Below are 14,700 nucleotides of genomic sequence, written 5' to 3'. Positions count from 1 at the left end.
TAAAAATGTGTTTTTGCTTTCTCATGTGTGGACCGTTATCAACTTGCCTGACGTGACTGCATCGTTTGCAAGCATGTCAGGTTGTGCGTTAGTTGGCATGGTTGCACACAATGCGACCAGTCAGAAAAGCACACTGAGCAGCTACCGAAAGATCTTCCAGTTGCCACCAATGGCAGAGGGACCTCCTGGCCCCTCTACATCACTGCACCTTTCCCCAATGTCTGCCAGGCTGCCAGTCACTGCTGAATTCTCTGCAGCCATTGGGGAAATGTAAATACAGCAGCCCTCAGCCCCCAGAGTATACCTGCTGGCTTCTCAGAGGAACAGCCACCACGAAAATGCTAAATTCTGATGTCTCAATGGTCTGATCATCGATAATCCGATATGTTAAAAATATATATTAATGTTATGTGTATATATATATATATATATATATATATATATATAATTTTTTTTTTAATACAGTTGGGTTGGATAACTTAGATGTTTTTAACCTAATTTAATCATGAACAAAAAAAATACAATTTCTGAGCAGTTTTTGGAAGAATGTGTCATTGGAATAGTTAGGAATTAACCGGTACAATTAAATAACACATGGGAAATGTGTATGAAATAATTATTAATGCAGAGATACTCACAGCAGCAACATTCACAAAATCATCATCTGAAAGAGTTTCCAGCATCTCAGACACTGATGTTCTTATCAACTTCAGGGTCAGCCCACTGACACTCCCGCTCCTTTACAAAGAGACATGAGGATGAGAAAGGGGTTACACAAATAAATCTGTATGAAATATCCTAATCAAGTTTTAGGTCTTGTGTCAATGAAATTAATTGGAAAGTTATTCTAGGTTCTCCATGTATGTCCATTCCTGCCTACTTTGGGTAATAGGCATTTTAAAAGCTCTAAATGGCAGCTTGTCTGCTTCAGGGCAAAGCTCAAATAGGAGGGATTGAAAATGCTGATGAAACACATTTCAGTAATATAAAAGTATTTCAATCCATTTAAAACATCAGATGCAATCTATTCCATCAAAGCGACAAACTAGAGAATAGATTTTTTTAGTACAAAGCAATCTACTAGACACATCAGACTTGATGCTTTTCCCCCTGACATCAACCTAACAAAGAGTCCTCAGTGGAAACCAAGAGATGATTTTAATAGACTGAATCTCTCACATTTCACTCAGAATATATAACTCTAAATAAATGCTAAAAATCAGGGGAATATGATCAATAATAAGCCTGCAAAACATGAGGTTGGGCTGGGTTTTATTTTATACTTTTGAGTGTTGTTTGTTTAGTGAATGTAGATGTATTGTTAAAAAATAGTTATAACTAATAGCGGTTTTGTGTCTACAATACAAATGCAAAAATGATACAGATATAAAAATGTTAATTTATATTTTCATATTATAATCTTAGAATACACACACACAAATATATATATATAAATAAAATGTAATAAAATAATATATACGTCTATGCACGTGTGTATGTATATATATATATATATACACATATACACACGTGCATAGACGTATATATATATATATATATGTATATAATGTATATTTTGTTTAGTAAAGGCACACATAAAACTAAAATCGAGATCAGTTCTGCAACTTACTGAGCTGAATAGCCATGAAGGCGTCTTTGATAGAGGGCACAACTGTATATGCAGAGAGCAAAGAAAATGTTACTCTGATGGGAATACTTTAACTTAGTATGTGAGATGTAAACAAATAATAAAATGACTGATCTTTAGCACTCTTCTTTAACTCCCCCTTTTGATCTTCCCATCGAAATGTTTGTTACCCACAGGGCTGAATTTGAGCTGGAACACACAGAACTGCTGTTCTGGCACTACTTTGGTAACACAGGCTTTCATTTAAAAAAAATTTATTTAATGTCCTCCAAGAATATATTGTCAGTCTTTGAGTTCCAGATCTATATTTTGTAAGATCCACAACAAATTTTTCTGAGTTCCACTTTTAGTTTAACTTATGTCCACGTCTATTTTATGGTCCACTTCTATTTTATCTGAGTTCAACCTCTATTTTATCTGGAATCCAATTCTATTTTATCTGAGTTAAACCTCTATTTTATGAGTTCCACCTATTTTATCTGAGTTACACTTCTATTTTATCTGAGTTACACCTTTATTTTATCTGAGTTACACCTCTATTTTATCTGCGTTACACCTCTATTTTATCTGAGTTACACCTTTAGTTTATATGAGTTAAACCTCTATTTTATCTGAGTTACACCTCTATCTTATCTGAGTTCTACCTCTATTTTATCTGGAATCCAATTCTATTTTATCTGAGTTACACCTCTATTTTAGGAGTTCCACTTCTATTGTATCTGATTTCCACTTTATTTTATCTGAGTTACACCTCTATTTTATCTGAGTTACACCTCTATTTTATCTGAGTTATCCCTTTATTTTATCTGAGTTACACCTTTATTTTATCTGAGTTACACTTTTATTTTATCTACGTTCCACCTCTATTTTATGAGTTCCACTTCTATTGTATCTGAGTTCCACCTCTATTTTATCTTACTTACAACTTTATTTTATCTGAGTTACACCTTTATTTTATCTGAGTTACATTTTTATTTTATCTGAGTTCCACATCTATGTTTTTAAAATTTATTTTATTGGGTTTTTACATGTCATAAGCATATAGAAATGACGTTAAGTGAGACATGTACAAGCTGTACAATTAGACTGGGTGAAAAAGGGCAATTAAAGTATAATAGCATCAGTATTATCCTAAGAAAAAATACAAATGTGGACAAGTTCAGCTAGTAATAATGGCAATGGACTGTAAAGAAATATCAATCCAATGGTGCAGAGATTGATTAAAGCAAATGAAGACAATTATGTCTAGCGGTGCTATTAACCATATAGTTACATAATTGTTAGAAAGGAGGTGGAGAGAAAGGGAAACAAGAAGGGAAAGTGAAAGGGGAGGGGGAGATATATGCAGAGTATCCCGGCTTTCAGATTTTTTTTTTATGCCAAATAGCTTCAGCAGGGGGCTATTCGGGGGCATCTACCATGATCCCCAATGTTACTGCATCTTTTGAGGGGTGTCAGGCTGATTTCCCCAAATCTGACAGCACTTTTCACCTGTTTGCATGTCGCCGGGTGCCGTTTTCGCCAATTTCTAATTGAATACGAGTATAAGCAGGGACGCTCGTGATACTGTTTTGCATGGAAAACCAGCGATGTCGGCGAAAAGTCCGGCATGTGAAAAGTACGGGACTTTTCGCATCTAATTGAATATGCCCCAAAGTGTGTTTCTAGTAAAAAAGTTGTATCTATATTTTGTTTATTTAGGTATAGGAGGATTTCATGCCATTTAGATGGAGAATGTATGCCTCTCATATTCCAAGACCCAAATTTAACCCATATCATGTGTTATCGGGAGTAAGAAAGAATAGATGATCTCTAGATGGCCGGGATTCAGCTCTGACAAAAAGTAATAAAATGAAATAGCATAATGGAAGGGAGGGGAAGGGAGAAGACACATGAGGGAAGAACTGGGACCAGACAAAGACCCAAGTAGGGACATAGGTTAACAATTTGAGCACCAGTACAGAACAAAACAACAACCAATGTATGGTAAAACAGGACTTCCAGGAAAAATTTTCAAGGTACCATAACAAACTTAGCATAATAAATATCCGGAATAGGCCTCCGAACAGAACATAGCCAAAAACACCAAGAAGGTAATAATAAAGGTGACCCAGCTCCTTTGCCGAAATTATGGCCATAATGAAGGAGGAAGGTAGTGAAGTAGATAAGGCAAATATAGCAATGAGCATTCAATAATAGAAATTATTAACATCATATATATGTAAATAACAGAGCAGAAGTAGAAATATGTCAATGTATAATAACCTGAAAAGTATAAACTTTGCGAGATATTAACTAAGACAACAGAAAAAGATGTTCTCACAGATTGAGAGGTACAGTATGAAGGATTGGTCAAGTAGGTGAAACATTCTATGATGTCAGGATGATCCCCGAGGATAGGAGAATCAGTAAATAGCCAATCAGGGAATTGTCTGAGGAGGGTCTGAGATATCAGCTTCTCTGGCACATGATTCTTCTTTCAGAAATGCTGCAGTATAGGCCAGTTTAGTAAAGTCCTTGTATGATAATCCAATGTATAGGCGAAGATGTGCGGGGTAGAGTAGACCAAATTTGCCTCCATCCTTGACAAACAGCGTTCAAATTGGAGAAAAGGCTTTTCTGGCTTGGGTTAATTCCACAGAATAATCTTGGAATATGTATAATCTATGACCTTCCCAGACGATTTGTTAAATCTTCCTAGAAGCCAACCAAACAGCTACATTATGTATGTAGTTAAGGAACCTAAATAGCATAACTCTCGGGCGAGATGAGGAGGGCAGTGGAGTAGGGCCGATTCTATGCACCCTTTCTATAACCAAGTCCAGACATTCCTCTTCTATGTTCAACAAAGCAGGTAAAGTGCTGCAGACAAAATGTGCTAGGGAAGACCTCTTGACTGTTTCAGGTAAGCTGACAAGGCATATATTATTTCTGCATGACCGTTTTTCTAAATAGTGTGTAGCTCTTGTACTGTAGTTTTGAGAGTAGCTACTTCATGCATAGAGGAATTTAGCCTTTGCTCTCTTTCTGTGACCCTCTGTGGAAGTTGCTGCAGCTGCTGTGTTATGTCTGTCACAGCTTATGTAAGCAAGTAACCTTTGGTGGTTTTATTGGCCTCAACTATATCTCCATATGTAGATGGGGCATCCGGGAAATGGCATACCGCCACTGCTTTCTTTGAGGCTGGGGTTGAAGCTTTCACTTCATTACCCGGTACCATGTTGGGTGCAGCACGGTGTTTCTCTTGATGGGCTGAAACGCTTTAGCTGTGGGCACTTTGGACAAGTAGTAGTCCATGCTGGGCAGAGGGAGGGCAACAGCTGCGGTCGGCGGGTACCGGGAGGCTGTGTATAACCTTGTAAAGGTTAGTCAGCCAGTATAAGAGAGTAGCCTGCACAACGGAGCCTCTCACTTCATCGGACCCGGAACCAGAAGTCTCCACTTCTATTTTATCTTAAGTTCCACCTCTATTTTATCTGGAATCCAATTCTATTTTATCTGAGTTCCACCTCTATTTTATCTAAGTTCCAACTCTATTTTATCTGAGCTACACTTCTATTGTATCTGCGTTCCACCTCTATTTTATCTAAGTTCCACCTCTTTTTTATCTGAGTTCCATCTACATCAGTAGTTCTCAAGGCTCAAGTAGTCCCAACAGGTCATGTTTTTATGATTCTGTCTGTGGAAGCAGGTGGGATAATTACTGACACAGCAACATAGATTAACTCACCTGTGCATGATTAAAGAACTCTCCAAAACACAACCTGTTGGTGGTACTGGAGTGGAGAATGCCTGCTCTGCATAATGTCTCTCATACACTTTTCTATTCTCTTTCCTGTAATCCCATACCTTATCGAGTGACATTTGCTACTGAAAACATTTTCATTCCAGGTGATCAGCTAACTCGTTTTGCATCCCTAAACAAGTATACATGGTTGGTTCATGCTTTAGAACACGGACAGGCAACATGTGGTACTCCAGCTGCTGTGGAACTACACAGCCCTGAATGCCCTGCTATAGCTTTGCTCTTAGATCAAGTTAAAACGGTGGCAGTGCATGCTGAGATGTTTAGTTCCATAGCAACTGGGATGCCACAGGTTACCTACTCCTACTTTAGTACAAACAATTGTGTTGTTCATATAACTGCTTTCCATGATAAACACTATCGAGCACAGACCTTTCATCTTTTGTCCCAAGTTATTAATATGTAGGGTTGCTTAATTTTCCTGCTGTTATGTGCTGAGAGAAATGTTGTTGAATTATAAATAAAATGGGTAATTGCTACAGCTATGAAGTATACCTTACTGTTAAAAGGTTTACTTAAGCACAGTCAATATTTTAGGTATGGTTCAAATATTAAATACTGTTGGGCTTACTACAATTCAAGAATACAACTGCAATTACTGTATGCATTTTAAAATAATTTCACACTAAAGTACACTGCATATAACTATACAAATGTGACCAGAGGTGCTCGTATTTAGACTTGAGAGGTACCTTATCAGTGCTTATATTTGTCCCTATAACAGCAGTAAAGATTTGCCCTACCATATAAAACGCCTGCAAGTTTTTTTAAGTCCTCAGTTAATAATTTATTTTAAACCATCCCTCCAATAAATACAACCACAAACATTAATAAATTATTATCATACATACACATCCACTAGGATAAGCATGTCTTTTGGAGATGCAGCTCCTTGTATATACCTAAAAGACGGATAAGAAAAAAAATTATTGAGCATTTCACAATAATATAATTATTATTACAGTTATAAAATACACTATTGTATAGTATAATTATTATGTTTTATTGATCAGTTTGTTAATACATATTATACCAAACATTTTTCTATATTAGAAATTGAAAAAGTATCATGAAGTGTAATCTAAGATTTTATTGAATTCATCATGGGCCATGAAGGTTAATCAACAAGAAGTCTGAGTATAAGTGGAGTGCAGTCACATAGAGTTCAAGAAAAATGTATCTGCAAGTTTTCAGAACATTATATTATCTTCTTTTTTCAGTTGAAATAAAAGAATCAACATTATAATATATACAATTATAACTAAGATATGAGTTGCTATTTGCTAACATTGTACTTTACATTTATTATGTATTCAAGTATACCAAGGCTAAAACAGTAAATTTTAATATAGATAGAATTAGAATACTAATAATAATACATTTTAAGTAAAATATATTTTATTACAATAAACACATAAATTCAAATATAATCATTAAATGTGATATTTTATCACAATGTATCACTAGATACACTTTAAGTGCAAAAAACTTTTTTTTTAATACAAGTAGAACATATATGAAAATAATTCACATATATCCCAAACAATACATTATAACCTTATTTTAAAGTTCTTATGCTTTGCTAAATTGAAATAAAAACAATAAATGCCCCATGAGGAGCATACTGTATTATTAATAGTTTCACTAACTATAATTTAGGAAGCTGTTTAATAAATTTAATAAAGCACTTAAAGCAGGTAGTGCAACAATTAAAATAATTCCTCCTTTCTCCCTGGTTGAAATATCCATCCAAAAGAACAGTTTACAAGAATTATATAGTATAAATTCAATTGGGGATAAAAGTTAATTGCATACAGTACAGATGATACTTTCAAGATTATATATGTATCTACCAATAAATAGTATTTTTGTTAATTGCAATTAATAATAGCTGTTGTTTTTTTAAAGTACATTTGGCTTGATAAATGTGGGGAAAATCTGGTATATTGTGGCTGGTATATAGATGGTTTGAAATGTATGTGGGATGGTGATTTTAAATCTTTCATTCAGTCCATTGTACATACAAAAAACAGTTCATACAATTAATTGTTCGCTTCTTATTATCACATTTCATCTTTGATTTTCTTTGAATATCTCCTTTTCAACCAAACTTGGAAACACTGGCTTGACTACAGAAGGATCAACAGCAAATTAGTGTATATACCTAATTATTTTCACTTAAAAAGTCAACTTCATTAACTGTGGAATAATCATATTTTCCTTTTGGGCAGTTTATATGCACTTTAGACACATCAGAAATATAAAAAAATATGTATGTGGACATCATTTAACAATCTGAAGGACCCCACACACGGTACATTTTTTTAAACAATTTGGCCGTTTTTGACCGGTTGGAATGGCAAATCGTTTAAAAACTGCCGTGTGTGGACATGATAACGATGCCGATGTGTGCTCCCGCAGTCGTTGATCGTCATCGCTGATCAATTGAACCTACATAAACATATTGACCTATCTTTCACAATTTGGCACACATCGTTCCGGGTGTGTGCAAGATGAACGATGTGATGGCAGACAGCATATAGCAGGGATCAGGGAAATCCATGGTACATGCATCTGTATGTAACTGACACAGAAGCACGGACAGGATCAGTGAGATCCGTCTGTGCTGCTGTGTTTAAAAAAAAATAATACAGCCGGTGAAATTTTTTTTTAAATAATGGCATGCCCCCCCCAAAAGAGCAATCAGCTCCGGCTTTGACCCAGTGCTGGTTGTGCAAAATACAGGGGACCAACGACGTAGGGGTCCCCTGTATTACGCACAACCAGCACCAGGCTTTTAGCCGGTCCTGGTTCTGGAAATACAGGGGGAAAAATGTATAGGGTGCACCTGTATTATCCAGAACAATCACCAAACTATATTTTCTAGTGGGGGGCTAATGCCACAGCCATGGGGGCCCTTTCACCGGGTCCCCTGGCCAAAGCATTAACCCTGACCACTATTCAACCCAATAAAGGGGTCCCCTGCTCCAGGGCACCCCAGGCCTAGGCTGATAGCCCAGGGATATACCTGGCACCCCTGGCCAGAGGGTGCCGGGTTGATAGTGTGAAGGTGGTGCATTTGATGGTGAGAACTGCAAAGGTAACGTTAGATTACTTTCGCGGTTCTCACCATTGACTTCAATGGTGGGAACCATTCATTTGCCGAAAGGTGGAAGGCTCACCCCTTTCAGCCAATGAGCACTCAGCAGCGGGGCTTCCATAGCATAATCCTGCTGCTAAGCTCTCATTCAGGAAGTACCATCCGTAGAGGACGGTACTGTGTCTGGGGGCTTGCATATTTGCTTTTTTTGTTTTTTTGAGCCCGGGGATTGCCTACTTTGGACCAAAGAGGACCCAATCTATGCATAGGAGTAGATGAGTATGGATATTTATTTTACAGGTACCCTATGGATTTTCTACATGGAGAAGAGGACTGATGGGCTACAAGGATGCATAGATGAGTATGTGAGATACTGTGTGTGCATGTGTGAGTACATGTATGTTTTAATACAATTTTACTGTCAACGGTGTGTGTCCTGTGTTTATTTTAATATTTATTTTGCTGTGGAACAACAGGTACCAGCGGGCCCATAATACCCAGCATGCTGGTACTTGTGGTTCTCCAAGGTTGTCCTGGAGAGGGGGAATCCTTTATTTCGGGGTCCCCAGCTCCACAGGGATCCCCAGCCTGGGCTGACTAGCGATCAGGGGTAATGTATCGGCTGGGGGACCCAGTGCATGGGCTCCCCTGGCTTTGGCATTAGCCCCCGCTAGAAAAAGTCCGGTGCTGGTTCTGGTAAATACAGGGGGACCCTACAAATTTTTTCCCCCTGTATTTCCAGAACCAGGACCAGAGCAGAGCCCAGTGCTGGTTGCGCAAAATACGGGGGACCTCTACATCATTTGTCCCCAGTATTTTGGCAACCAGGCCTGGTTCTGCATAACCCAGTGCTGGTTGTGCTTAAATACAGGGGACCCCTACATCATTTGCCCCCTATTTTGCACAACCAGCCCTGGGTCACTAAAAAACCGGATTTGCGCCGAGCTGCGGGGGCTCTGTCAGCAAGGGGGCATGGCCACGCCTCCCGCAATTAGGCCACGCCCCCTATTACCGGGGCCCGCCACGGCTCTTGGCGGACCTGATGTGGGGGGCCTGGAGAGAAAGCATTTCAAAAACAATAGAATTGTATAGAAATGTATTACTTTCAAGAGAAAAAAAAATACTCTTGGAATGTAATTTTCTCAAACCACAAAATTTCTGTCATTTTTTTGAGAGGTAATAATATCGGTGCATCGAAAAATGAATTGCTTTTGTTTTTAGTAATATAAATTATACTTGTTTCTTTATTTCGAAACAAGCTAGAAAATTAAGCAAAGCTCTGTCAGAGTAAACTTCTGTTTTTTTTTCATTAAAGGAAAAACAGCTGATGAATCTATGAAACCATTAGACTCTAATTTAGAGTGGTTCCTTTCCACGTGTCTGTGAGTCTTAATGCCATTTCAGGGGTGTGTATAACTAAGACACAGTGTCATAATACATGTCACATGGCTGATTTACACACTGCTGCAGTCGCAGTGCATGCGGTAGGGTATGGTCAGCCACAAGTGCTGCGTATGGGTCCGATGTTACTCGATGTTACCGATTATTGAATACACTTTCTGGAGATGAAGTGTATTACTAAGGGAAAGTGGGAGTCTTATGACGGTGGGCATCTAAATACACACCGCGATCGCACGGCAAGACATAGTGGGCATGCTAATGTCTTGCTGTGTGATTGTGGGATTTGCATACTTTAGCAGCTGACGGCTGCATGCGACTGCATCTAACGAGCGGGTCTGAATCAGGCCCCTAGGTCCTTACACATTTAGAGAGGGAATTGTATGTTAGAGCTTGACAGGCTAGGATTTCTTTTTATATTTTGTTTATTGCGTGTATGTGTGTGTGTGTGTGTTTGTAAGGTAACAACCCTTCTAATTTCCCACCAGGCAAGAGCAGGTAGACCACGGCTTACCCTCACAGCCTTTATTATACTGCACCTCATATCAGTCATACTGTCCCAATGTCTTTTGTAAGATAGCGGGGCTGCCTAAAACATGGTCAAACTATGAGGTGCGTAGTGTGATTAGATTTCTGCGTTTCTGCAGCGTATTGTTATAGGCGATCAAACATGGGTGCTTCATGCATCTGTCCTGCTGAATCAGACCTTCAATGCGAACGTGTTTGGCCGGCCGGATTGCTGCTCATTACAGGAATATCTGTCCTGCCATTATGAAAGGCAGTACACCAAACCCAAACCTGTTTCCATGACATGACATTATCACTGTACACCTTGACAAGTTGGTGATGAATTTCAACTGCTGATGTGCACTTTAGACGCAGAAATCTGATGACACTACTCACCTTAAGATTTTAAGTGCTGTGCTATGTAAATGGTGCTTTGTGAGTTGGAATCTAGGTCCTTACACCTTTAGAGAGGGAATTATATGTTAGAGCTGGACAGGCTAGGATTTTTTTTTTATATTTTGTTTATTATGCACTCTCAGATATAAAACTAGCTGTGGGTACTTGTATCAAGGCCCTGGACTAGTGTGGTACTAATTTGCTGCTGCATGCAAGGTGCCGCCATTTACCTCGGGAGACAGCAACTCTAACCTGATCTTGCAACACTTTATATCTGTAGTTTACAGTTATTTTTGTATGGAATTGCATTGCATACTGAAAATGTACATTATTTTCTCTTGTGTATTTGACATTTATTACCAGGGCCATAACTAGAGGTATGCGAGCGTGCTTGCAAATCTGTGGGCGACATCACTATTGCCCCATGAGCCTTGTTTCTGGCTAGGAGGGTGCGTGGAACGGCACCCTGCAGCCAGTATTGCTGCAGAAGCGTCTTCACTGCTGCACTTCCAAGTGCTGGCAGCCATGCCCCCTATGTGCGATATCATGGTGTCATGCACAAAGGGAGCGGCAGAGGGCACTTTTAAGCCATGTTTACTACATTATTAATTTGTGGATCAATATGTAATGTAACTTTAAAATGTACTACTAACGCCATCAAGCCACATCTCTACGCTGTCATGGGGCATAAGCAGGCCCGTCGACAGGGGTGAACAAAGGGTACACCCGTCCCGGGCCCTGAGATTCAGTGATAGTCAGTTATGAGTGATAAGTGACAGTGTATTTTTACTTTATTCTTTCTTTCTCTCTCTTTTTTCCCAAAAGCAGTAGACATATAATTAATACATTGTAAAGTTGCAACTATTCAATTTATTGTGGTATGATTAAGATCCCAGAGGGGATCGAAATGTCACACAGTTTGTACTGTGTTTGCTTGCTATATTTATCTTACAATGGATTAAATATATTTCTACTGCTTCTGAGCGTCTCTCTGATTTTACCTATTGGATATTATGAGTACTGATACCTATGGATTACGCACACATAAGATGAGTGCACCCCTGCTGTTGGCCGTATGGCCATGAGTGTAATATCTATATATACAGTGTGTGTATATATATATATATATATATATATATATATATACAGTCAGGTGCATAAATATTGGGACATTGACAGAATTTTCATAGTTTGGCCTCTATTCACCACCACAATGGCTTTGAAATGAAACAAACAAGATGTGCTTTAACTGCAGACTTTAGGATTTATTTTGAGGGTAATTACATCCAAATCAGGTGAACGGTGTAGGAATTACAACGGTTTCTATATGTGCCTCCCACTTTTTAAGGGGCCAAAAGTAATGGGACAAACGAAACAATCCTAAATCTAACTTTCACTTTTTAATACTTTGTTGCAAATCCTTTGCAGGCAATTACAGCCTGAAGTCTGGAACGCATAGACATCACCAGACGCTGGGTTTCATCCCTGGTGATGCTCTGCCAGGCCTCTACTGCAAATGTCTTCAGTTCCTGCTTGTTCTTGGGGCATTTTCCCTTCAGTTTTGTCTTCATCAAGTGAAATGCATGCTCAATTGGATTCAGGTCAGGGAATTGACTTAACATTCCACTTTTTAGCCTTAAAAAAACTCTTTGGTTGCAAGGTCGCAGCACTATTTAGGTAATTTGTACGAGATAAGGAGTGTTTGTGGTTTGCCGTTCCATTACATAACTCAATCAGAAGGATTAGTAGTTTCTCTACAAGGCAAATGGATGTGTAGGATAGTTTTATTTTCTTTTACAAATGTGTTTACCACATTTTTCATGAATTCACTTATGGTACCCCTTGTTCTAATTGCAGATATTGTATGTATTATAGTACAATGTATCAGGGGACATCTGGAATATCAATTAGATGTATGAGAAGGATGTTTTTAGCAATACATTAAAACTCTTTTGTATGGGTACATGAATGGTATCCTGTTATATTAAGGCTAAAGTGCCCTAGATATTTCACAATACAAAAGTAGAGAACATGATGTATTTTGCTTCCCACTCCAACCTTCCACATCTATTTAGAATCTCATAATACAGAGCATTATAAAAGAATTTCAAGGACATAGCTGGGTATGAAACATTGTTCGTTAATTGACATGTCACCCTATTGCTGAAACTACTAAAATGCTATCAATGACCTGTTGGTGGGGGTTGGGGTAGTAAACAAACAAAAACCATATTGATTTAATTATTTTCTTGTTCTATTTAATCAGATTATGTCCTGCATGACAGTTTGTTCAAATGGAAAGTAAAATAATAAAAAATACAAACAAACAAAAACAATAATCGTGTTCTATTTATTGATAAGGTGCAGTCATTTTAAAAGTCACTGTGATATATAGGGTGTGTTTAGGAATAATCAGCAGATTTAGCAGACTATCTGCAAATATATTTTACCATGCAACCACTTTGTAGGTTTATGTCCTTTTCTCACAACAATGCCATTAAAAGAATATATTTTAAAAATGTGAAACAAAAACATGACACATAAAATAAAGACGATCCCTATACTATAGGCTAAAAACACACTTGGCTTTAAATTCTGATTTTCTACCATAAGTTAAGTGCATGTAAATGACTATGAAATATAAAATTAATTGCAGTAGATGATACATATTTTTAAATATTATTTTGGATTAAATTGTGCATTTTTATGAATATTTCCTCCATTTCAATATCAGCACATTGAAAATGCAATTAAATACAGGTAAGAAGTTCTTAGATATACATTTCCAAATGTGTTTAACAATAAACCAACTTCCTGTGTTTATTACAGACTCATGTTTACAAAATGCAAACTGAACTTGATAAATACCAACGTCTATCATTAGCCCCATGCCGAAATCCTGATGTCCGGCATACCGAACGTAGGTAAGCCGGGCATCGGGAGCTGTTAGCCGCGAAGGGGGGAGGGTTAGATTTAGGGACTGCGGGGGTACTTAGAGTTAGGCACCCACCTGGGAGGGTTAGGCTATGGGACGGGGGGGTTAGCGTCAGGCACCCCTGGGGAGAGGTTAGGGATACTATGTGGCGGCACTCCGGGACTTGCAAAAAAGATGAGGCTAGACACTCCTGTCATTTCAGTAAGGATTTCAGTAAGGATTAGTGGTGCGCTTAGAATACCAGAGCTGGAATCCTGACACTTGCCAGAATCACGGCGCCGGGATTCTGAAGGTAAGTAGTGGGGGGACAGAGAGGGTTAGTGGTTAGGCACTAGGGGGAGGGTTAGGCACTGAGGGGGAGGGTTAGGTTAAGAGTGCGGGGAGGGAGGGGTAGGGGAAGGATACCTACCGACAGGTGTCGGTATCCTAACCCAGTTGGTATGCCGGTGTCGAGATTTTGACCGCCAGGATCCCAAGTGCTGGCATCCCGTACCCAACCCCTTTATACTATGCACCACTCCAGCTGCAGAGGCAAACGTTCAGGATGATCAGCGGTATTCCCAACTTCCAGCCACCCATGCCTGGGGACCTCCATGGAAACCAGACGAGGCTCATGGATAAATGGGTAACTATGTGACCTCCACACAGCCACTGATGTCACCCATCACAATACAAACACATTTAAATGTACAATATGTAGGATTATATAGACTGTACTTCGCTTATAGCAGCTCTATTGTTGATTATGGCATATATATACAGTATATATACGTGTATAGAGAGCGATTGTGTTGGAAGCGTTGAAAGAAGGTACATACAGAAGTATGAGATAATAATAAAATAAATTAAATAAAAATAAATATAAAAAATTCATGATGCGATAAATGAAATGTGGTGGTACAGATGTGTCC

General features: G+C 38.5%; 1 protein-coding gene across 4 annotated transcripts in view; it reads right to left on the bottom strand.

Moving 5' to 3' along the window:
• The window catches only part of CACNA2D1 (calcium voltage-gated channel auxiliary subunit alpha2delta 1), a 901,795-nt gene that overhangs the window by 293,990 nt on the left and 593,105 nt on the right, over window positions 1-14,700 (bottom strand). For all 4 annotated transcript variants that reach the window (XM_088468929.1, XM_088468931.1, XM_088468930.1 and 1 more), the window contains exons 9-10: window positions 6,305-6,355; window positions 639-738 (exon numbers count right to left, since the gene is read on the bottom strand). In XM_088468929.1, the coding sequence (XP_088325055.1) occupies window positions 639-738; window positions 6,305-6,355 (151 nt within the window). The remainder of the gene's footprint in view (window positions 1-638; window positions 739-6,304; window positions 6,356-14,700) is intronic.

The sequence above is a fragment of the Taudactylus pleione genome, unplaced genomic scaffold, assembly GCF_031769625.1.
Source record: "Taudactylus pleione unplaced genomic scaffold, aTauple2 ptg000086l, whole genome shotgun sequence".
NCBI lineage: Eukaryota > Metazoa > Chordata > Amphibia > Anura > Myobatrachidae > Taudactylus > Taudactylus pleione.
The sequence above is the reverse complement of the archived record's forward strand: the minus strand, read 5'-3'. Positions and strand labels throughout refer to the sequence as shown.